Raw genomic sequence first — 25,626 nt, forward strand, 5'->3', positions numbered from 1 at the left:
CCTTGCAAAACAGTTAGCAATTTAGCACTGAAACCCACAAACATTTACATCTTGCACCGTACTGTGTGTGTCAAAGGCGGGAAATTGCTTTTCGCTTCGGTTCTCCGAAAAAATTTAACGTTGATTCATTTTTTGGGCCAAGACGGGGTGTACCCAACTGTGTTGGGTTGGGCTTTTTATGGACCAGTTTGGGCCGAATTCTAGTTTCAAAGTAATGCTAATACAAAATTAAGTTTCACACCTAAACTATAACTTTTTTTTTTTTTTTTTTTTTTTGAGAAACAAAGGTAGTGGTTGTGTGAGGAAATTTTTTACTATAATTGAGTTGATATGTTTTTATTGGTTTATCCACCATTAAACACTTGTCACTTCAATCGTTATAAAATATTGTTTGAAAATTATTATGACTCAGAAGTTATATGATATATTGATTCTAATTCCTTGCCAACTCTGAACCGAAAAAATAAATAAAATAAAATTATATGTATGTATGATACAAATATCATGTTATTCTAGTTTTAGTTTTAATATTTTCCATCAATGGAAAAAAAAATGTTGATTCAATTTCAGAGTTAGTTTCAATTTTGGACTGGGTTGAGGCCAGTTTCTAGTAGGCTTGGGCTTTGTCCAATAGTAGATAGGCACTCTTTCACACTCTCTCTTCTAGATATAGATTCATGATTCATAAAACTTCTCTGATTTTTCTGCTAAATGATTCATAAACATTCTCACATTTTTACTTAACTAAAGAGTGATGTTTTCTTTTATTCTCATTTTTTTCTCAGAAGATAACCAACAATCTTTATAGCTAGCTTAGTGGTATTGCTCAATTTCCCTCACTTCCCAAACCACCGATTATTCTAGTAAGTAAAATAATTCATGTTTTCATTTTAAAGTAAGCACTCAAATAGAGTCTAATTCAATAGCATGAATATGATGTCTTGGATCAGGGGCGGAGCTAGGATTTTTTGTTTGGGGGGGCCAAATTTTGGTATTAATATATTAGTTTTGAGTCAAGATAAATCATTGTACACATGCGTAAACGAACATACACAAATATAAACATTAATATTTTGATATATAGTAGGTCATAATTTATAAATATATTGTATATAAAATTAACAACTTTCAACTATATATATTCACAAGATAATTTTTTAGGAGAACTTATCATCTTTTAAACTCCAATGAGTATACAAAAGCTGTCTAGTTTGATATTAAACATATACAAAAAACGAATTAGAGAAAACAAAAACTACCTTATCTCTATAACTACTAGACCAATTGACAAATTCTATTGGTTTTTAAGAACATTATTGGACTAACTCAAAATTTGGAGGGGCCAACTTCTATTTTTGTAGCTAAATATTTAAAGTTTTAATACTTAAGCATAATATAAAATAATTTTTTAAAATTTTGGGGGGGTTCTTGGTCCCCCCCAAGCCATGTTATAGCTCCGCCCCTATCTTGGATGAACACTTTGTTGATTTAATGATATAATTAAAGTTGGTTAAAGTTTAGTTGTACAAAGAGATGGAGAAATTTTAAGTCTGCTTTGTCACTTATCAGAGAAAGTTTCTATACCTTTAGAAATTGCATTCAAACTCTACACGACTCCAATTCACAATGAATTTATTCAAAAGATCCTCAACATGTGATGCATAGAAGGAAAATTAACAATTCATTCTCACATGATGCATTTTCTGCATTCAATATATGTGCCAAATATTTTTATTGGTTTTACATACATGCATAACAAAGGATAGATGCACACATAGGGCAATAGTCAAAGAGACACTAAGATGATTTTTAGTTATTAGCTGCCTGCATCTCCAGCTGCCTACAAACACTACTCATGGTTGGGTGAAATTGAGGGTTGGTACTTGAACATGAAAGTGATAAGTTCTGCATTAGAGCTAATTCATCAGCAATCTTTTTGTAAGGTTGATTTTAATCAATCATTTTATTGGCTTTATTCCGTGCCAAATTTGCTTGTATTTCAGCATTTAGTAACCCTGTATTTAGGTGAGTTTGTTGTAAGGGTAGTGAGTGAGATAGAGTGTTGATTGCTCAAGAATGTGCAAGAAAACAGAGACTCGCGGCTTGTTCTCGCGGGTGGCTCGCGGCTTCAAGCCGCCAGACGCAACACACGTGCCCAGCATGCCAGAAGTTGAACAGTCATACTAGCTGGAGCACTACAGGACAACTGGCCATACGGTTATCTCGCGACTGGATCTCGCGACTCAGTCAAGTCGCGAGGTCAAGCCGCGAGCCACCCCTGTTTTGTAAATCCTGATGTTTCACATTCCTCTTTTACTCCAGTATAAATACCCCTTTTACCCACAAATGAAAGTGAGCTTCCAGAGAGAATTTTAAGAGAGAAACCCTAAAGAAAAACAAGATTGATTCACCCACAATCTATACATTAGAATCTCTTCAAATTCCTCAACTCTCTTCCTCTCCATTGTCAAATCCTTGAGAGGCATTTTACCAAACCTTGTTCTCACCATATTCATCACTGTGAGAGGGCTGTTTGGATTTCTGGGAAGCAGTTAGGAAGGAACCAATCTACATTGGTTGATACTACGGTCTAGTAGCGGAATCCGGGAAGCTAGAAAAGAAAAAGGTTCGGCGCAACCTCGTTGGAGCAAGAAGCTTGGAGGGCTTAGGTGCACTGGGTAAATTAGGCTTGGAGGGTCTATTGCTGTCCATGTATCCCAACTACATTTTCTAGTGGATTGTTTACCGCTTGGAGGGTGGCGGAGAGGTTTTACGCCGAGGGCTTCGGTTTCCTCTTCGATAACACATCGCGTGTTGTCTTTGTGTTTGCATCTTCCTTCCCTTTTATCTTTGCCTTTTATTATCTGCTGTGAGTTGTGATTTTAATTTGGTTTAGATAGTTTTTCCAATTCCATATTATAGCTTATGTTAATTTTCCGCACACTAGTTGTTTAACATAATGCTTGAATTGGTTAAGTTGTAATTTGGGGGTCTAAACGTTCAAGGGTGTTTATACACATATTTGAACTTTCACTTTTGACTTGTGGGAGGCGAGAGACGATCATCTAACACATCTTTGAGGGGGATGCTTGTACCAGTTGACGAATGTAGATTAGTAATGAGTTCGCCTAGATGCTTTCCCATAAGAACTTCAAGCACCAAAACACCAAAGCTATAAATGTCACATTTTTCAGTCACTACCATTGTGTAAGTAAACTCTGCAAAAAATCAAACAAGGTGTACAACAAATGGGAGTTGTAGAAAAAAATAAATGAATGAATATATAGGTAAATGGTAGTTTAATATCTGATAAAAGTTTGATGCACCCCGCTTAAAATTAGCCAAAAAAAATACCAATAGATGTGACTTTAATCACCTCATTAATATATAACAAGCAATAAAATGCACGTATATTGCAATCAGAATGGACATAAATTAAAGTTAAAAAATAAGCATGTTCAATTCATCATCAAATTTTGGAAAACGATAGGTTGCCAGTGGAGAGAGAGAGAGAGAGATGGTATAAAAAAAAACCAATACAAATTAATAAAGAGTAGATAAAGAAAAAAAAATCAAACGTTAATTAGTAATTGTTGATTGGAAAACAAAGAGGTTGTAAGGAGAAATAAAAAATAAAATAGAGATTACTGTGTGGAGAACATTAAAAACTTTACAGTGTAGTAACATAAACTGTTAAATTCACTTAAAAAATTAAATCAACAATTAAATACAATCATAGTACTAAATTTAAATATAAAACTAATCAAACTCTAACTATGGAAACCATATTAATCATAACTAAAAAAGAGATGTTCTTTGATAGTAGTAGAAATTACATAAGAAATAAAATTAGAAAATTTAAAAATCCATTTTTTGACATTTCATTTAACCTTATTTATAATATATATAAAATTTCATACATTATTACTTTCGAAAATCTAATGAACAATGCTACCTCTTATTTATCGTCTTTATTATGCAAATCATCAATTAGTAAATATATGATAATGGTAAGAAGCATTACAAATACGATCACTAAATATATATATATATATATATAATTAATTAATCAGCCACTATCATTATGGAGTAGTAGTATATAATTTTACGCATCCAAAAAAGTGGAATATATAGAGTTTTTTTAAAGGTATGTGTAAAGATTCACTATATGTGTGTGTGTGTGTGTGTGTGTGTGTGTGTAAATGTAAAAGAAGGTATATTTAAGGTTTTTATTAACTTAAAAACTAATGAAAAACCAATGGATAATAACTAAAATTATAATATTAATAAAATATTCAATGAGACCATCCTAAAAAAATTATCATGCGCAACGCACGGGTATGCGACTATTCTATATTAATATCTCATATCTAGCATTAAATGCTCTCCTTGCTCCACAAGATTTGGTCAAAACACAAAGAACCATAATTACATTTCTAAAACTTCTTCAAATATTAACCAACTAGTTTATTACTTACCAAAATTATATTGTAATAAAACCATAGACTAAACACATAATTTTCCAAAAGAGGAAACTTAGCCAAAAATACTAGCAATAGCTCCAGCGGAAGCGGCAACAGTTCCAACAGTAACTATAACAGCTCTAGCAGAAGTTGCAGTAGCTCCAGCAACAACTGCAATAGTGTATGAACTTAAAACTTGAAACAATTGCATTACAAGTTGACTCATCCAAGCCTACATATTCGTATCTTGATTCACTTGGCAAACGAAATGTTCTTATCCTACTTGCTTTATTCAACGAGATTGGAATTCCTGATGATAAGAGAAACGTTCTATCAAATGATACATGACCTGTTTTTTCATGAATATCTTCCCCTTTTGAATAAAAATTGGTGCTATCAAATGCTGCTATTGATTTTGCAAGATCATGCATTTTAAATTGTAGTATATTACCTCTCTCATCTTTCTCAACTACCTGAAAGAATGATCTCCAAAGCAAATCCATAAAATACTTATGACTAATATCTTCCAAGCATTGATCTAGACTTGAAGACCTAATGAACCCTTGAGCCATCAACATTTTAATCAATGTTGTTTTATGAATTTTGTAATCCTTTGGAAATAAACAACAATAAGCAAAGCCCTGCAGCCAAATTGGCCATTTACCACTTTTCATGGAAATTATTAGCAACATACCACTATTTGCAAAATAAGTAGCAATATACCACTTTTTTGAAACTCGAGTTCATGAAACTCAAGTTTACTCTGTAAATCGAGTTTTAAACACTTGAGTTTCATAAAAAAAACTTGTGCTAACGTGGATTTTTTTATTGAAAAAATGCCACATAGAACTCAAGCTTGGTAAACTTGAGTTCCATGCAACACAATACTCGAGCTTACCAAGCTCGAGTTCTTTGTAAATACAAAACTTGAGCGTATTATTCTATGATACTCGAGCTTCCCAAACTCGAGTTCTTTGTAAATACAAAACTTGAGCGTATTATTCTATGGTACTCGAGCTTCCCAAGCTCGGTTCCTTGTAATATGGAACTCAAGTTTGGTAAGCTCGAGTTCCTTATACTTTTTTTCCCCGATAATCTACAAATAAACATAAACATAAAAATAAGTTTTTTTTTTTTTTTTTCATTTGAATGCACAAACATATGTTTTTATTTATTTAAATAGAAGCATTGTAAAATATAGAAATTTTGATTTCAAAATATTAATTTTTAGGCCACTCATACCCCTTGTTCATTCATTTTTAACACATTCATCAATTTCTAACTTCTCGGAAGCGTTATGGTCAAATTGGTTAAAATATTGGGGGTTACAATGAGAAATTAGAACAACATGTAAAAGAAAAATCTCACTCCATTTTTAGTCATGGGCACAAACAAGATTGATAAAGTAACAATATGTAGCTTAAACTTCTTATTGTGTTGAAATTTCTATATTTTACAATGCTTCTATTTAAATAAATAAAAACATATGCTTGTGCATTCAAATGATCAGGGAAAAAAAGTATAAGGAACTCGAGCTTACCAAACTCAAGTTCCATATTACAAGGAACTCGAGCTTGGGAAGCTCGAGTGGAAGAAAAAAAAAAAAGAGCAATACGCTCGAGTTTTGTATTTACAAAGAACTCGAGCTTGGTAAGTTGAAGTATTGTGTTGCATGGAACTCGAGTTTACCAAGCTTGAGTTTCATGTGACATCTTTTCAAAAAAAAAAAAAAAATCCACGTCAGCACAAGTTTTTTTAAGAAACTCGAGTGTTTAAAACTCAATTTATAGAGCAAACTCGAGTTTCATGAACTTGAGTTTCAAAAAAACGGTATACTGGTACTTATTTTGCAAACAGTGGTATGTTCCTAATAATTTCCACGAAAAGTGGTAAATGGCCGATTTGGCCATAAAGTGCAAGTTACAACTGAAGGGCAATTAACTTTCATACGGCTTTGTTCTGCACAGCAACAACCTGAGCCATGTTCATCAGAATTTGGTGTTCTGGAAGAAGATATTAAATGGGCAGCTCCACATTTTAGGAATGTTATTTTCGATCTGATAAATTATAAATGCTTGTAATCATTCTACTCATGTGTTAGCTAAAGAAGCTCTAGAGTGAGTCTTCAGGGATTTGGGTTGAGGAATTTGAATCAAGTTGAGTATCGTGAATATATGAAAGTTACACAATATACAACTCCTCTTTTGGCCAAGTATAGAAATCTTTGAGTTATGTTTGACGTCAGTCAAAATGTGTCAAACGATGTCTGATTCACTCGAATTAAGTTTCATCTGAAAGACCACACAATGAGCTTCAATCTGAGGGGTCATATATATGAAAACTCTGAGATAATCCCAACCCAAGAAAATGAGAAATTTTTTTGAAGCAAATGTGGATTGAAATGTTCTTATACCCTTGACTTATTGAAATCCTAGAACATTGGGTGCCCAAAAAAAACCATAAACAAAAAATTGATATCCCAAGTTTTCCAACAACATCTCATTTGCATAAATCTGAGACCAATGAGTCTAATTACAATGTTCTAGTCTTATTACCGAAAAAGAAATAAAGTATTGGTTTTTTGCTATATAAATCTTAACTTAGTACTGTTTTTTACTATATTAGTTTTTTTGAAAGCTTTCCCACGACATCTTAAAAATTGGGCGATGCAACTAGAAAGAAAAATTAGCCCTTTTCTAACTTAATAACCCGGTATCTTGAACACTGTAAAAATATAAGTGACACTTATCAAATTGGAAACACACTATTATTATCGTGTTTGTGGAGCATTTTATCTGCACTTTTCTAAATCAGTAACTCTAGTGAGAATGAGAATCACAGCAATAGATTTTACTCGTTAAAAAATGGCCAACTAGATCACAATCAAAGGATAATCAAATCAATTTTTTCTTCAAAATGGTCACATTGCCTCATTAGGCCAACAAAATTATACGAATTGAGAAATTACAGTAGAGATAACATGATTTTAAACAAAAAGATAATAAGCACCGTGATATTTGGGCCATTGTTGGGGTTCTTGAATTGTTTTGAGGATCTTGAAGGTTGTTTTTATGTGACTTTAGAAGTTTGCAAATAATTTCAAAATTTTTTAGGAGGTGTCAATTAAGCTATAATGCTCTTGGTATATTTGTTATTAAATTATTTTATATATTTTTTGTAATAAAATTGATAATAACTTTAGGCATTTTTCATTATGTTTTTGTGACATGGAAAGTCTAGGTTTAGCAATGATAGCTGCAATTGCAAATACTTTCCACAATGACATTCAGATTTTGAATCCCTACTCGCTGTCAATGTAAGTATCAAATTATCAGCAACGACAAAATTTTAAAGGCCATAAAAGTTTAATAGAATTCCAAAGGTACAATAATGTGCACTAAACGTGCGTCACCGCCAATATAATCACAAATTCACAAGTGAATTCAGATCGGACACGAACTACATGTAGTAATGCCAATGCTAGTGTTCGATAGAGCAGGGAAGGTAGATCGAAATTCTCTTTTTTTATTTAATAATTCCTAATATCATCAAAGGGTTGTGGCTTATTAATAAATCACCAAGTAGTGGAGGCAGAGAATTCATTGACTCCTTTTATTGATCATGGGCCACATATCTCACACGTTATCATATATAGATCGCAAAGAAAGCACTCAAGTTTGACTACCCGGAGCTGCAGGTGGTGTGGGTATAAAGGCGCGAGGATTTGGTGCTGTCGGAGTTACAGGGCCTCTAGGTTTCTTCGCTTCTGAAAGAGTAAAACAATAGTACTGCAAAATTAAGGCTTTTTAATGACATATTAGAAATTCTATCAATTTTTTTTTACAATAAAAAGCTCACAAAATAATGTGTCAAGAATTACGGAAAAAAAAACAATATATATACTCTAATTCCAATACCTATAGTTGATGACTTTTTAGATTGATCATAACCGTAGCCTACTATATGGGTTCCGAGATTTGGTGTTGTTGGAAGCACCACGCCACCTTTCTTCACCTCTAAAAGAACAAGACAATAACGTTGCAAAATTAAAACATTTTAAAATTACCACATTTAAATGAAAATTTTTATAAGACTTCTCTTTTTTTGGATTCCGCACACCCCCCCCCACCAAAAAAAAAAAGAATAACAATAATCGGTTAGTGTTGATTAGGGTTTTGGTTGGATAATTTGTTGGATTGCTTACCAGTTACATCTCATTTTGGCTCAACTATAATGAAATCTGTTATATATATGTTCTTGATTAACTTCAATGACCAGCTTGTTCTTTGTTTGGGCATGAACTGCTTTTTTTTGTTGTATATTTAAAAGTTAACATACTAGTTTGATAAGAAATTTGTAGTAACTCTAACATCACTAGCTTTAAATGTAAAGAAGTATATGAAAGGTGCTTAAAAAAAATAATATCAAGATATATTAACAATTAAATATATCCAAGCATAAAATATAGTAATCGCTTTCGATAAGAGTATGAAATATCATTGACTCGTAATAATATTTCTATTGAAATTTACAAAGTTGTTTTATTTTGTTAACCCAGTGTTATGAGAGAGAGAGTGTGTGTGTTTCCACTCTAATCCACCAAAAATAGCTTTAAAGCAAATAAGCTTAACTTATTTCATTTTCTTTTTCACTCGATTCATCTTAATCAAATGAGAATAATATAAAGAAGCAAACTGAAAATAAAAACCAAGAATAAGAACAGAGTTACTTGAATTGCCAAGCTCAGAAGTCTCAAGTAATTTCCTGGATGCCGCTTCTGAAACCAACAGAAACATCAAAATGAAGAGAAATCCCCAAGTGACGAACTTCTTAGAGGCCATCGTTTTGGTACATGGGCTCGTCTCTAGGGCATGGTATTATAGGCTATAAAAGCATATAGTCCAAAGATCACTTGCCTTTCTACTAAAAAAAATAGAGGAATTTGCCTCCTACTTTCTTATCTCACCGAAAGTTACTTTTATTTTGCCCAGTCAATTTAAGACTTGGAAAAATAAGGCTAAGGAAACGATAAAAAGTTACAACAACTTCATAACACTTTTAAATTAACGTGTCAACTCGTTTATGTACTCATTACACTCTCCTATTTACATTTTTTGACATGCTAATCTAAAAACATTGAGAAATTGTTGTGGCTTTTTGATGTGTCTATAGCATTATTCAAAACTTTATGCTCAAAAATACAAACCAATTAGCTTTAGTCATGATTAAAAATAGATATGGATGTCCAATCCTCTGCATCACTATCTATCACGGGTAAACTTTTTACTGCTGAATAAAACCATTTTCAATGGCATCATTTCCTTCTTCTTTTTCTGGAATGTCATTGATTGCATTGAACTTCCACCAAAATGTATGACTAAATCTTCTTCCATAAAGAAGCAAAAGATTTTTTTTTTTTTTAAAAAGGAATCCAACAAAGTATATCCAAATTCCAACAATATTGTTCTTGACCTAACTTGGTTGTTTAACTGCACAAGAAAAAAAAATAGAAAAACATAGTGCACTATAACATAATTTAGAATAATATGGACCACTTCATAAAGGAATAATATCAATTAAAGACAATTCAAAATAATAAAATGATATATCGATAGGGTTAGAAAGATAAAATAATTTTAGAAACTGTTTAACTTTTTGGAGAGAACAAAATTATCTACAACAAAATTTAGAAAAAAAATTATATTTTATACAACGATTATAAAATAATTATCTATTCTTACGTATCACATGTGTTTACAACTAGTCTAATTTAAAAAGAGAATCAGAATAAAGGAGATTACAGAGTATTTTTGAAAAAAGAAAAAAATTAATAGCATTTTTGTAAATAAAGTCAACATTTTGAGTAATTAGAAACTAGGAAACTTCTTGTAATTCACTTTTTCCAATTCCCAAACCCACCCACGTCAACCATTCAACCACTGAACCACATCCACTCTTTCCCACCTAGCTACTCTTTCCCACAGACCCAATCAGTCATTCTCTCTATTCTTATTTTTCTTTTTCTTTTCTTAGTTTCTCTGCTACCTCTGTATCGTGGAAAGGTAGTCGCTTCAAACTTCAGGTGCATTTCAGGCTTTTGTTCTCATCTTGTTCTTATTTTTCTTTTTCTTTTTCTTTTTTTTCTCTTCTTCCTCCAGTGCATTTCAGGGCTTTTTTTTTTTTTTTTTTTTTTTAAACGGACCGATTCAGGGCCTGTTTCGGCCCGAATCGAAAACGAAAAAAAAAAAAAAAAAGTTCAGCCACAGATTCGCATGCAGCCGCGTCCACAGCTGCACAACGTGTTCGTGCGTATCCGACTCGGGTGCGCTGGCCCAATCAGTACACTCGAGCGTGCTTCCTGCTATATATAAAGAGTTCCTTTTTACATACTTCACCATCCCAGATAATAGAGGTAACTGCAAAATGGAAAGCTCTCATTAGCTTGAATGTGATATAGCTTTAGAAGTACGTGGTTATATAATTAAATTTACCATATGAACAACTATAAGAAAGATTGAAAATTAGAATAGTATTTTAAAGAGTTAATATTAAGCATCTAATATTAGTCAAGCTTGGAATCTAAACCTCTAATGCAAAAGTGGGATACCTAATCGTTTCACAAAGTTGTTTAATTTGCCCCGCCAGAGGGGGAGGTAATTTTTTCCAAGGCTTTAAGTGTAATTTTGGGAATGAATTATAAATTAAAATTATTTTACTATTTAGTTTATTTTTGTTATTATTTATAGGTTTACTGTACTTTTTAGTACTATTTATGGGTTTTACGATATTATTTTAACTAACTTTTACCTTTATTTATAGTATTTTCAGCAATAATTTTTTAGTTTCAGTAAAATAAGCGATATTCAAACACATCCTTAGCACTGTTTTTTGCTATATAAGTTTTTTGAAAGCTTCCTAACAACATCTAAAAAACTGGACGATGCAACAAGAAAGAAAAAATTAGCCCTTGCTAACTAAATAACTGAGAAGAGTTTGAAGGGAACCAAACCAACCTGATATATTGAACTCTACAGAAATATAAGTCACACTTATCGCGTTAGAAGCGCACTAATATTATTGTGGGTCCTTTTATTTGCTTTTTTCAAAATCAAAAATTCTAAGGCTTCTTTTCTCACCAAAAAAAAACTCTAAGGCTCCGTTTCTCCAAAAGGGCCAACTAGACCACAATCAAAAACATAATTAAATCAAATTTCTCCAAAATGGCCACATTGCCTTGTGAGGCCTACAAAATTATACTAATTGAGGAATTACAGTAGAGATAATATGATCCAATACAAAAAGATAATAAGCACCACGATATTTGGGCCATTGTTGGGGTTGTGCGGTTCTGGAGTTCTTGAATTACTTTGAGGATCTTAAAGGTTGCTTTTATGTGACTTAAGAAGTTTGCACATAATTTCAAAAGTTTTTGGGGGGTGTAAATTGAGCTATAATACTCTTAGTATATTCATTAGCACATTATTTTATAAATTTTTTGTAGTAAAATTGATAATAACTTAGTCATTTACCATGATGTTTTGGTGACATGTAAAGTCCGAGTTTAGCGATGATAGCTACAATTGCAAATAAATATTATGATGACATCCAAAGTTTGAATCATCCCTCGCCGTTGTAACTATTAAATTATCAACAACAACAAAATTCGAGAAGCCATATTTATATGAAAATAGTTTAATAGAATTCCAAAGGTACAATAATGTGCACTAAACGTTCGTCGCAGCTACCATAATCACAAGTCACATGGCGTGAATTTTCAGATCGGATAGCTGCTAGTGACTGTTTCATCAAGAAGATAGAGATGTTTTATTTTATATTTATTTAATAACTTGTAATGTCAAAGGTTTGTAGCTTATTAAATCACCTAGTACGTAGTGGGGGCAGAGAATTCATTCACTCCTTTTATTCATGGGCCACATATCTCAAACGTTATCATACATATATGGATTGCAAAGAAAGCACTCAAGTTCGACTACCCACGACTGCAGGCCTATCGGGTATATAGGCGAATGGATTTGGTCCTGATGGAGGTACAATTCCATGTTTCTTCGCTTCTGAAAGAGTAAAACAATAATACTGCAAAATTAAGGCTTTTGAAAATAGAGAGATATTAGAAATTCTATCAATTTATTTTTATTATAAAAAACATACAAAATTATATGCAAGAATTACAAGGAAAAAAAAAATATATATATATATATATATATATACACTCTAATTCCAAATACCTTGAATTGATGACTTTTTGGATTGCATAACAATGTGAAAGTCAAGCATTTTTGTCAAGACTACTAGAACACCAAATAAAAGATGTGAACATGCCATCACCAAAGCAAGGACAACCACCATGAGTTGAATCAATAAGGATTTGGTTACCAAATTGTGCCCCTATAGCTACGCTTCAACTTTTAGTAATATATAGATGTGCAATGAGATTTTTTGCTCCATAAATATATTACAAACAATAAGATGCATGTATATAAACTAGAATGGACATAAATTAAAGTTCTAAAATAAGCATGTCCAATTCAAGCAAAAAACCCATCGAGTATAAGTTCTAAAGCCTACCTAGGGCAAGATAATCGTAAGTGTCTGCAACTGTTGTCCAATTAGATGAATCAAGCTTCAAGAACCTTGCAGTGCCAAAATCCGAGACATAGGCTTCAAGGTCTGAGCTCAACAAAATATTCTTGCTCGAGATGTCACGATGAATTATAGGTGGAACACAATCCTAATGCATATAAGATAAAGCATAGGCTACACTTTTAACTACTCGTATCCTTGTTGGTCAGTCTAGCTCCATTGCACCTTCATTGCACAGCCTATCTACTAAACTTCCTCTTTCCATGAACTCATAGACCAAAAATGAGTGCACTTCTTGGAAACAAAACCCCAAAAGCTTCACAATGCTCCAATGTCTTATCTATATATTACTAAAAGCTTAAGCGTAGCATTTAATGTTGCTATGCTCACGTTGAGCCATGTCAGCAGTTATGTCATTTTTATAATATTTTTTTGTATTTTCCCAACAATTTAAAAATATATTTTATCAATTTTAAAATAATAAAATAAATCTCACCTCTATCTTCACCATAAAGGCCACTTCTTATTAAATTAATTCCCACCACTATCTCCATCATAAAGCCCATTTATTAATTCTCACCACTATCTCCACCATAATTTCTACCACTATATCTATATCTATATCAATTTCTCTCTTCATTTTTGCCAAAACCTACAGTTTCAAACTCTTAATCTAATTCTCACTAGCATTTTCCCTTAAAAACCAACAAACACAATGTTTTGGCTATAGGAAATTACAAATCTCACCTCTATCTCCACCATAAAGCCCACTTCCTATTAAATTAATTCCCATCACTATCTCCACCATCGAACCCATTTATTAATTCCCACCACTATCTCCACCATAATTCCCACCATTATATCTATATATCTATATCTACATCAGTTTCTCTCTTCATCTTTGCCAAAACCTACAGTTTCAAACTCTTAATCTAATTTTAACTAGTGTCCATGTCATTATCTTTTTTTTTTTTTTTCAATTTTCCTATAATTGTTTTTAACATTTATTTTTTTAATATTTATACTTCTCAAACCTTTCTCCCTCTCTTACCTTTTCATCTTTCCACTAGCCTCTACGTTAATATCATTCTTCCTCTTCTCCTTCATCTTCCTTTATTTTTGTCTCTTCTTATTCACACACTCTTACTATAAATTTGTCACTATCTCTTCCATTCTATGCATAGTTTTCCCTCACAAAACAAAGGTTCTCTCTCTCTCTCTCTCACTCTCTCTCTCTCAATTGTTTGGTGGATTTTTTATTTTTCTTGTATCTCTGCTTTAAGCTAATAATTTTTTATATTATTTAAAACTCTACTTTAGGTTAATGCAATTTAGTTTTTTTTTTTTTGGTTCTCTTTGATTGTTAAATTTTATCCTATTGCGTTATAAAGAATTAAATATAGCATATAAAATATAATATAATTCTATTACATAGCATGATTTGGATAATTTGGTATTTATTCTATGACACATCATGATTTTTTATAGTGCTCAATTTAGACGTTAAACTATGAAACTTTACTAATTTTTGTTTATTTTTAATTCTTTGTGGTGAACAAAGTGCTCTTAATAGTTGTATTAGAAATACTCTATAATATCATTTATTTAAAGAAAAGCAAAGGTTAGCCAAACGAAAATAATCAGATGGATGACAAATTTTAGCTTTTGCAATTTTACTTTAATTGTTATTATTATTTTATAACAATGCATATAAAGAAATTTAATTCTTAGATTTTGCTAATAATTGTTTATTTGATAATATGTTTTGGGTGGATGAAATTACAATTTCTACAAAGAAAATAACCTTAATAGATTATCAATAACAAATTGTTTTTCCTAATTGGTCTAATTAATCATTGTTAAGTTTATTAATTTTCTTAGTTACGTTTTTCGGTGTTTTAGATTGTAGGCAGAAAAAATAAGATTTGAGAAATTTTGTTTAAAACTAAAAGAATAATTTCCAAATTTTATATTCTTTTTAACGATTCACAAAATGTTATAAATAACTTTTATTAAAAAATAAATATTTTCGTTAATTTACCTTTTAAAATTTTGAGAAAAATTGTATTTTTTTCATTTTGGTACGAAAAAATTTATATTTATGATTTATGATTATTCTTATATTACATTTATGATTGTTCATATAATAAATAAAAATATGATTATGAAATACATTATTCTTTATTAAATTAGTTTAAATTGTAAAAAAAAAAATTAATAAAACCACCATAAAAATAATTATCACATGCAACGCGCGGGTTCGCGGCTAGTTTCTATTAAAGCTGCCACCTCACTGGTAAAACTTTTTATAATTTCACTCTCTATGCATTCGGCCATGGACCTTAGCTTCTTCACTGCAAACACTTGAGCGCCTGGGATCTCCACTTTATAAACTTTTGCAGTTCACCCCACCCCAATACAGTACTTGTCATCAAAGCTTTTTGAAGCTTCTACAATGTCTTCCCATCAAAGTACCATATCGAGAATGGATTTTTTCTGTTTGACGTGCTTTCATCTTTCACCATATTTCTTGAGTGCTTCTTTCTGAGAAATAAAAAAATCCCGACAGACGTAATTGAGAGTGACAATGCACCAACAAAAGAAGCAACAAAGATTATTACGAGTTTGCTTTTTGTATTTCCACCACCCGTCTTTATAACTGTGGCATAGCAAGGTCGCAAACCTTGAATTTCGCCACATAGATCTTTGTTGTTACTCAAAGCCTCTGGCTCAGCTGACTGAAATATTCTGCCCTCAGGAAGAGGACCCTCCAAATTGTTGTTTGACAAGTTGATGCTTATCAAGCTCACCATGCTGCCCAGTGAAGTGGGGATTGAACCATTGAGGTTATTGTTGGAGAGGTTCAAGTATTCCAAATCTGAAAGGCTGCCAAGCTGGGGCGGTATTCCTCCCATCAGTGAATTGAAACTCAAATCGAGATCTTGTAAGGCTCGAAGATTACCAATTTGGTAGGGAATTATCCCATTCAAGTAATTCTTGCTCAAAGATAAACTTTGTAGCTTCCAACAATCCCCTATTTGATGTGGAATTGGTCCACCAAGCATTTTTATGGAAAGGTCATGAGAGTCCAAATTGGACAATCCTCCAATTCCTGCGAGTACCTCAACAGAAAGCTTGTTGTCTTTCAAGATTAGCTTTAATAATTTGGATAACTTTCCAATTTCTGCTAGTATTTCACCACACAATTGATTGGAAGAAAGCTCAAGGAATCCCATTTTGCTCAATTGAACAATCTCTTTGGGGATTTCACCACTTATCATATTCCCAGCAAGTTTCAGCGCTGTCAAGTTTTGGCATTCTCCCCAATTTGGTGAGAGTTTACCTCACAACCTGTTGTAGCTCAAATCAATATAAGTGAGATTTGGGTACACTCCAAAATCCTGGTCTATATATCCTGTTAGTTGGTTATGTTCAAGCCGAACCCTATACAAGGTTCGGCAGTTTTTAAGACTAACTGGGATAGGACCAGTGAAAAAGTTAAAGGCTGCAGTAAAGTTTACAAGCTTTCCACCTTGACACACTTGTTGGGGTAACTGGCCAGTGAAGTTGTTAAAGGCCAGTTGTAGAGTAACTAACGAAGATAGATTTCCTATTTCATCCGGTACAGAACCTGATAACCGGTTAATCAACAGGAACAAACGTGTTAGTTTTAATTTCCCTAAGCTAACGGGAATTTGTCCTGAAAGCTCATTTTGGCAAAGGCCAAGTGTGGTTAAGTGACTCAAATTACCTATGGATGGAGGGACTGGACCACAAAAGTAATTCCCACCAAGGGCCAGTAGAACCGGGTATTTCAAATTTCCTACTTCTTCAGGAATTCTGCCACCAAGCTTGTTAATGTGGAGGATAAAATATTTTAGACTAATGAGTCCGGTTTTAGACTTACCAGTTACATTAGGGAACAGACGGCTATCTAGTTTTCCTGTTATATTGTTTTGGGAAAAATCAAGCAGATAAACCTGTGTGAGATTAGCAAGAGAAAGAGGTAATGAGCCGTTGAGGGAATTTGTGGAAAGGTCAAGATATTGGAGTTTGGAGAGTGTGCCAATGTTTGTTGGTATGGTGCCTGTGAGTTTGTTCACCCCGAGATCAAGGTGAAGAAGGTTTGGAAAGGAAGAAAAATCTAAGTTTTGGAGGTTACCTCTCAGTCCTGCGTATGCAAGGTTTATTTCAGTTATGCTTCCTTCATCGTTGCATGCTATTCCATGCCATTTGCATGGACTTGAAGCAGAGGAATTGATGTGGGCTACCCATGACTTCAGAATTAGTTGGTCTGGGAGGCTTTTATTCCATTTGAGTAGAGCCTCAGCTTCTGTCTTTGATCTTGTATTGGCCTTGCAGGAGGATAGCAAAACAAAGAGTGCAAGTAAAACATGTAATGATAGCTTTCCTTGGCAAGCCATTTGCTCAGACCTGTTTTTCTGCTGTTTCATTGCTAAGGATATAGGCTGGTTTCCTTCCTTCAAATCAACTTCAATTAAATAACGCTACTCATTGCCGCATTCACATGCACATGTGGATCAGGTAAGTATTTCCTAGCTGACCCTTAACTTTCTTATGCAGTTCCAATACTAAGTGATCTCTTGACATTTGACTTAACAATAAGATTAGTGAATCAAAAAAATTTATAATTTTTTCATTATTGTTGAAATTAGGGATGGCAATTTTTTCCCGCCCCGCCCTCCCCGTCCCCACCCCGCCCCGCGTTTCTAAGGGTTATAATTGTAAAATTTTCATACCCTAAAACCCTACTATTTAAACAAACATATCAATATTATCTTATTTTATTTTACCCAATGTGGTTCTCTACCTTTATTTTGTTATGTGTTATACTATAAGTTTTTTTTATTTATTTTTTTTTTTTTTATGATTGTCTTGTTAAACACTTAGATATATTATTCAATTTTTTCTAAAAATTTATTTGATTTGATGGGATAAATTTAGTTGTAATTTCAAGTATATTTTTATTAATTAAATAGATTCCTTTAAAAAAATTGTATTAGTTATAGGGCAAATTAACAAAAATAAGAGTTTTACAAGGTGGGGCGGGGCTTCGCGAGGTCCCAAGGGGCGGGGATGGGGTGAGAAAGTTTTCCCCGTCATACAGGGCAAGGCGGGGCTGGGACAGGGCAAGACAAAACCATGCAGAGCGAGGACAAAGACCCCATCCTTCGGTCCCACCTTGCCCCATTACCATCCCTAGTTGAAATGATATGTTGTGATTGATATATAATAAAAGTATTGTTAGTGGTGGGAACAAGTAAAAGTGAAGTTGCACAAATCACAACTTACTACATTGTAAGAGTTAGAATCTTTTATAAATAAATATATATATATATATATAATATATATATATATATATAGACACTATTATTAAGGTTTTGATAGATATAGTTCAAGTGATCTTTCCACATGGAAAAATGAGAAGACTAAGAATATAATATTCTTTTTCAAGCCCGATTCACTGCCTTCCCTAATAAAAGACCATATTTTTACTCAGAAACAGTTTTCCTTTCATATTAGAGAAATCCTATCAATTTTACCATAAAAAGCTTACAAATTAATATGTCAACAATTACAAAGAAAAAAGAAAGTGCTCAAGTTCCATACCTAGAGTCGATGACTTTTTGGATTGCTTATTACCATAACCTACTCCAAAATGGGTCCAGGGATCTAGTGTTGTTGGAGGCACCATGACACCTTTTGGCTCTAAGAGAAAAAGACAATAATGTCACAAAATTAAAACATTTTCAAATTACCACCTTTAAATGAAAAGGAAACAGACTCTTTTTTTTTTTAAGAATAAAACTGCTTACATACTGATATGTCATTTAAAAATAATCTCTCTCTAAACTACTTCGACACACTTATTAGTGGGTTTGTTGGATGCAGGTTTTTATCGTGGGTTGGTGTTGATTAGGGTTGTTGGATAATTTTTTGGATTGCCAACCACTCATTCTAGCTCAACTGTAACGAAATCTATTATGAATGTTCTTGATTAACTTCAATGACCAATTTGTTCTTTGTTTGGACATGAACAACATGCAATGACTTTTTTTTTTTTTTTGTATATTTAAAAGTTAACATACTAGTTTATTAAAAAAATTGTAGTACCTCTAACATCACTTCCTTTAAATGTAAAGAAGTATATGAAAGGATCTTTAAAAAAATTATATAAAAGATACATTAACTATTAAAATATATCCAAGAATAAAATATAGTAATCGCTTTTGATAAGAGTACGAAAATCATTGACTTGTAATAATATTTCTCTTGAAATTTTCAAAGTTGTTTAATTTTGTTAACCCGGTGTTATGTGAGAGTGTGTGTGTGTTTCCACTCTAACCCACCAAAAAGTAGCTTTAAAGCAAATAAGCTTAACTTATTTCATTTTATTTTTCACTCGATTCACCATAATCAAATGAGAATAATATAATGAAGCAAACTGAAAATAAAAACCAAGAATAAAAGCAGAGTTACTTGAATTGCCAAGCTCGGAAGTCTCAAGTACTCCCCTGGATGCCGCTTCTAAGGCCAACAGAAACATCAAAATGTAGAGAAATCCCCAAGTGATGAACTTCTTAGAGGCCATCGTTTTGGTACATGGACGCATCTCTAGGGCATGATATTATATACAGGCTATATAAGTATATAGTCCAAAGATCACTTGCCTTTCTCTAAAAAAAAAAAAAAAAAAAAAAAAAAAAAAAAAAAAAAGAATTTGCCTCCTACTTTCTTACTTATCTTATTCCAAAGATACTTTTATTTTGTAAGACTTGGAAAAATAATGCTAGTGCACAACAAAAAGTCACAACAATTTCATAACATTCCTAAATTAGTATGTCAATTCATACATGGACCCATCACAATCTCCAATTTACATTTTTTGACATGCTAATCTAAAAATATTTTGAAATTGTTGTGGCTTTTTGACTTGTCTATAGCATTACACAAAACTTTATGCTCAAAAACACAAACCAATTAGCTTGAGTCATCTTTCTCAACAACCAAAAAAAATAAAAATAAAAATAGCTTGAGTCATGATTAAAAATAGATATGGATGTCCAATCCTCTGCATCAATATCTATCACGGGTAAACTTTTTCCTGCTGAATCAAACCATTTTCAATGGCATCATTTCCTTTTCTTTTTTTCTGGAATGTCATTGATTGCACTGAACTTCCACCGAAATGTACTACTAAATCTTCTTCCATAAAGAAGCAAAAGATTTTTTTGTTTTTTTAAAAGGAATCCAACAAAGTATATCCAAATTCCAACAATATTGTTCTTGACCTAACTTGGTTATTTAATTACTAGATATCATGTTTTCCTGTTCTGGGCTCCTTTGGAATTCGATTACTAAGCTCCAATGCCGTAGTCCGGAATTGCGTCAGGCTAATTGTCACTCTCAATCGGGCTACTAGGCTTTCATATTCTGCTTATTCGATGTCTTTCTTGCTCAACCAGTCTTTTTAAAAACTAAAATCTAATTAGCTAGCAAAAAACAATATTCCCTGCTTTTTTTGGTAACAAGTACAACAACATAGCACTATTCTTTAGTGATGTATCTCAAAATGACAACTTCAAAACCTAAAAGGATTTTTAAAAAATTGCTTAGAGGCTTTAGAGACTGCAGGTCTTTGAGAAAGAGGCACAACTTGATGTACGTACAACAAGAGGCTGGTCAACAATGGATTCAGGAAATATACAGTGTTGGGAATACAACAGCAAATATACAAACTATATATCAAGAGTTCCTTTTCACAGTAACAAACTTCACCGGCCTGGATTAAAGAGGTAGCTGCAAAATGCAAAGTTCTCATCAGCTTGAATGTCATATAGCCATATGAAAAACTATAAGAAAAATTGAAAATTAGAATAGAATTTTAAAAAGTAAGCATTAACAGCTAATATCAGTCAAGCTTGGAATCTAAACCTCTAATGCAAAAGTGGGATACCTTCTCGTTTCACACGGTTGTTTATTTTGCCCCGCCAGAGGGGAAGGAGGTAAATCTTTCCAAGGCTTTAAGACATGGAAAAATTTATGCTCAAGAACACATAAACCAATTAGTTTAAGTCATGACTAAAAATAGTTGATGGTGTCCAATACCCTGCATCATTGTCTGTCACTGGTAAAATGTTTACTCTTGAATTTAAATATGAGAAATGTTAACGAATTTCCTAAAGACATTGATTTAAAGTATATTTTTAGAAACTTTTTATTGAAAAAGAAAAAAATAAATAATTTAGTTTTTTATATTTTCTATAAAAGTTGTATTAATATTTTTCCAAAATTATTTATTAACTATGGCCTTAAGAATATCGGTTAAGATGACCTTTTAAATATTTTCAATGGTGTCGTTTTCTTTTCTTTTGCTGGAGTATCATTGATTGTGTTAAACTTCCACCGTAAGGAACTAATAAGTCTCTTCCTCCACAAAGAAACGAAAAGGTTTTTTTTTTTTTTTCTTTAAAGAGAAAATCAATAAAATATTTCCAAATTCCAACGACATTGCTATTGACTTGACCCTTGGTTATTAAATTACTAGATTTCAAGTTTTCCTGTTCTGGAATTCATTGGAATTTCGATTACAAAGCTGAACCAATGCCGTAGTCTGGAATTGTATTTGGCTAATTGTCACTCTTACGTTTAAACCGTTTGTAGAGATGAAACTTGAAAGCTGTCCTTGGATAGTATTAGTAAAAATTACAGGTTACAACTGAAGTGCAGTTAACTTTCATTAGGCTTTGCTCTGCACAGCAGCAACCTGAGCCAGGTTTATCAGAATTTGGTGTTCTGGTGGAAGATATTAAATGGGCAGCTTCACATTCTAGGAATGTTATTTTCAATCTGATAATCTATGCTTGTAATCATGCTACTCTTGTGTTAGCTAAAGAAATTCTCAAGTGAGAGTCTTCAGGGATTTGGTTGAGGAATTTGAATCAAGTAGGGTATCGTGAATATACGAAAGTTACACAATATACAAGTCCTCTTTTGGCCGAAGTATGTAAAACTTTTGAGTTACGTTTGACATCAGTCAAAATGTGTCCAACAATGTCTGATTCACTCGAATTATGTTTCATTTGAGAGACCACACAATGAGCTTCGATCGGAGGGGTCATGATTATGAAAACTCTGAGACATGATCCCAACCCAAGAAAATGAGAAAATTTTGAAGCACATTTGCATTAAAATGTTCTTAAACCCGTGACTTGTCGGAATCCTAGAACACTGGGTGCCAAAAAAAAAAAGCATAAACAAAAAATCGGTACCATAAATCTTCGAACGACATCTCATTTGCATAAATCTGAGACCGATGAGTCTAAAATTACAATGTTGCAGTCTTATTACCAAAAAAGAAAAGTATTGTTTTTTGCTATATATCTTAACTTAGTAACTGAGAAGATTTAACTTGGTACTGTATTTTGCTATATAAGTTTTTTGAAAGCTTTCCAACGACATCTAAAAAATGAGGATGCAACTAGAAAGCAAATTAGCCCCTCTCTAACTAAATAACTGAGAAGAGTTTGAAGAATGGAACCAAACCAACCTGAAATCTTGAACTCTGTAAAAAATAAGTCACATGTACATATCACATTAGAAGCACACTAATTTTATTGTGGAGCCTTTTAATTATTTTCTCTTTTCAAAATCAAGAACTCTTAGTGAGAATGAGAATCACTGCAATAGATTGTACTAGTTAAAAAATGGCCAACTAGACCACAATCAAAGGCATAATTAAATCAAATTTCTTCAAAATGGCCACATTGCCTCATGAGACGTACAAAATTATACGAATTGAGGAATTACGGTAGAGATAACAGGATCCAATACAAAAAGATAATAAGCACCATGATATTTGGGCCATTTTTGGGGTTTGTACGTTCCAGAGTTCTTGAATTGCTTTGAGGATCTTGAAGGTTGTTTTTAACTTGTTATGTGATTTTAGAAGTTTACACATGATTTCAAAAGTTTTTCATCAGAGGTGTCAATTAAGCTATAATATTCTTGGTATATTTGTAACCACATCATTTTATAAATTTTTTGCAGTAAAATTGATAATAACTTTTGGCATTTTCAACGATTTTTTGGTGATATGGAAGTCCGGGTTTAGCGATGATAGCTGCATCTGCAAATACTTTCCATGACGATATTCAAAGTTCAAATCCTTCCGCACTATTGTAACTATCAAATTATCAACAACAAAATTCGAGAGGCCATATTTATATTGAAAAAGTTTAATAGAATTCCAAAGGTACAATAATGTGCACTAAACGTGCATCACAACAACCATAATCACAAGTCACATGGCATGAATTTTCAGATTGGATAGCTGGTTTTCTTTTATATTGGATAACTTGTAACATCAAAGGTTTGTAGCTTATTAAATCACCAAGTAATGGAGGAAGAGAATTCATTCACTTCTTTTATTTATGTGCTACATATCTCAACTTAAATTCGACTACCCGAAGGCGTTTTGGGTAAATGGACACCAGGATTTGGTGCTGTCGGAGGTATCGGGCCTTTACTTTTGTTCCCCTCTGAAAATTTAAAACAATATTACCACAAAAATTAAGACTCTTTTAAAATCGTGACATATTAGAAATCCCATCAATTTTACCATTAAAAGCTTACAAATTAATATGTCAACAATTACAAAGAAAAAAAATGCTCGAGTTCCAATACCTAGAATTGATGACTTTCTGGATTGCTTATTACCATAACTTCCTACTCCAAAATTGATCCTGAGTGTTGGTGTTGTTGGAGGCGCCATGACACCTTTCGGCTCTAAAAGAACAGGACAATAATGTCACAAAATTAAAACATTTTCAAATTACAACCTTTAAATGAAAAGGCTTACGGACTTTTTTTTTTTTTTTAAGAATAAAAAAGCTTACATTCTGATATGTCAATTTAACAATAATCTCTCTCTAAACTACATCAACACACTTATTAGTTGGTTTGTTGGATGTAGGTACATTTTTGAAGTTTTTATCGTGGTTGGTGTTGATTTGGGTTGTTGGATAATTTGTGGGATTGCTTACCACTCATTCTAGCTCAAATATAATGAAATTTGTTATGAATGTCCTTGATTAATTTCAAATTGTTCTTTGTTTGGACATGAACCACATGCAATGACTGTTTTTTTTTTTTTTTTTTTGGTATATATAAAAGTTAACATACTAGATTATTAAGAAATTTGTAGTATCTCTAACATCACTGCCTTTCAATGTAAAGAAGTATATGAAAGGTTCTTTAAAAAATATTATATAAAAGATACATTAAGTATTAAAAATATATCCAAGCATAAAATATAGTAATTGCTTTTGATAAGAGTATGAAATATCATTGACTCATGATAATATTTCTATTGAAATTTTCAAAGTTGTTTTATTTTGTTAACCCAGTGTTATGAGAGAGAGTGTGCGTTTCCACAATTCCACTCTAACCCAACAAAAATAGCTTTAAAGCAAATAAGCTTAACTTATTTCATTTTCTTTTTCACTCAATTCATCTTAATCAAATGAGAATAATACAAAGAAGCAAATTGAAAATAAAAACCAAGAATAAGAACAGAGTTACTTGAATTCCCAAGCTCGGAAGTCTCAAGTACTTTCCTGGATGCCGCTTCTGAGGCCAACAGAAACATCAAAATGAAGAGAAGCCCCCAAGTGATGAACTTCTTAGAGGCCATCGTTTTGGCACATGAACGCATCTCTAGGGCATGGTATTATAAATAGGCTATATAAGTATATACTCCAAAGATCACTTAGTAAAAAACAAAAGGAATTTGCCTCCTACTTTCTTATCTCATCGAAAGTTACTTTAATTTTGCCCAGTCAGTTTAAGACTTGGAAAAATAATGCAAGGGATATAATAAAAAGTCTCAACAATTTTATAACATTTCAAAACTACATTTTTCTGACATGTTAATATAAAAATATTGTGAAATTGTTGTAGCTTTTTGACTTGTCTAGACTATAGAATTACTCAAAACTTTATGCTCATAAACACAAACCAATTAGCTTGAGTCATGATTAAAATTAGATATGGATGTCCAATCCTCTGCAAGTCTGCATCACAATCTATCACGGGTAAACTTTTTACTGCTGAATCAAACCATTTTCAATGGCATCATTTCCTTTTCTTTTTCTGGAATGTCATTGATTGCACTGAACTTCCACCGAAATATACAACCATATCTTCTGCCAAAAAGAAGCAAAAGATTTTTTTTTTTTTTTTAATAAAGGAATATAACAAAGTATATCCAAATTCCAACAATATTGTTCTTGACCTAACTTGGTTATTTAATTACTAGATATCACGTTTTCCTGTTCTGGAATTCCTTTGGAATTCGATTACTAAGCTCCAATGCCGAAATACAATTTGCATCTGGCTAATTGTCACTCTCAAGTCTCAATAGGGCTACTAGGCTTTCATTTTCTGCTTATTCGATGTCTTTCTTGCTCAATCTTTTTAAAAAATAAAATCTAATTAGCCAAAATCAAGGACTAAAACGTAGCACTATTCTTTAGTGATG

The 25,626-nt window shown here is 32.4% G+C and overlaps 2 protein-coding genes and 1 pseudogene across 2 annotated transcripts; all 3 read right to left on the reverse strand.

Moving 5' to 3' along the window:
• Positions 1-1,809: 1,809 nt before the first annotated feature.
• On the reverse strand, positions 1,810-17,518 carry LOC115961112 (annotated as a pseudogene).
• LOC115959736 lies at positions 7,781-9,325 on the reverse strand. The gene is made up of 3 exons (XM_031078266.1): positions 9,193-9,325; positions 8,381-8,479; positions 7,781-8,229 (listed from the first exon to the last, which is right to left on the reverse strand). Exons 1-3 carry the CDS (start codon positions 9,302-9,304, stop codon positions 8,135-8,137), a joined length of 306 nt encoding a protein of 101 aa, XP_030934126.1. The 5' UTR covers positions 9,305-9,325; the 3' UTR covers positions 7,781-8,134.
• A 5,765-nt stretch (positions 17,519-23,283) lies between the features above and the next one.
• Positions 23,284-25,484, reverse strand: LOC115959735. Its single transcript, XM_031078265.1, has 3 exons — positions 24,669-25,484; positions 23,772-23,873; positions 23,284-23,626 (listed from the first exon to the last, which is right to left on the reverse strand). Exons 1-3 carry the CDS (start codon positions 24,799-24,801, stop codon positions 23,538-23,540), a joined length of 324 nt encoding a protein of 107 aa, XP_030934125.1. The 5' UTR covers positions 24,802-25,484; the 3' UTR covers positions 23,284-23,537.
• Positions 25,485-25,626: the final 142 nt, after the last annotated feature.

Source organism: Quercus lobata, chromosome 9 (genome assembly GCF_001633185.2).
Source record: "Quercus lobata isolate SW786 chromosome 9, ValleyOak3.0 Primary Assembly, whole genome shotgun sequence".
NCBI classification, from domain to species: domain Eukaryota; kingdom Viridiplantae; phylum Streptophyta; class Magnoliopsida; order Fagales; family Fagaceae; genus Quercus; species Quercus lobata.

What these genes read in the sequence shown, in the direction of transcription:
- LOC115959736 (XM_031078266.1), bottom strand. Translation starts at nt 9,304, where the DNA reads ATGGCCTCTAAGAAGTTCGTCACTTGGGGATTTCTCTTCATTTTGATG. An exon ending in TTCTGAGCTTGGCAATTCAA is followed by an intron (nt 8,480 to 9,192) that starts GTAACTCTGTTC and finishes TTGTTCTTTTAG; the next exon opens with AGGTGAAGAAAGGTGGCGTG. An exon ending in TAAAAAGTCATCAACTATAG is followed by an intron (nt 8,230 to 8,380) that starts GTATTGGAATTA and finishes TTACTCTTTCAG; the next exon opens with AAGCGAAGAAACCTAGAGGC.
- LOC115959735 (XM_031078265.1), bottom strand. Translation starts at nt 24,801, where the DNA reads ATGCGTTCATGTGCCAAAACGATGGCCTCTAAGAAGTTCATCACTTGG. An exon ending in TTCCGAGCTTGGGAATTCAA is followed by an intron (nt 23,874 to 24,668) that starts GTAACTCTGTTC and finishes CTGTTCTTTTAG; the next exon opens with AGCCGAAAGGTGTCATGGCG. An exon ending in CAGAAAGTCATCAATTCTAG is followed by an intron (nt 23,627 to 23,771) that starts GTATTGGAACTC and finishes TTAAATTTTCAG; the next exon opens with AGGGGAACAAAAGTAAAGGC.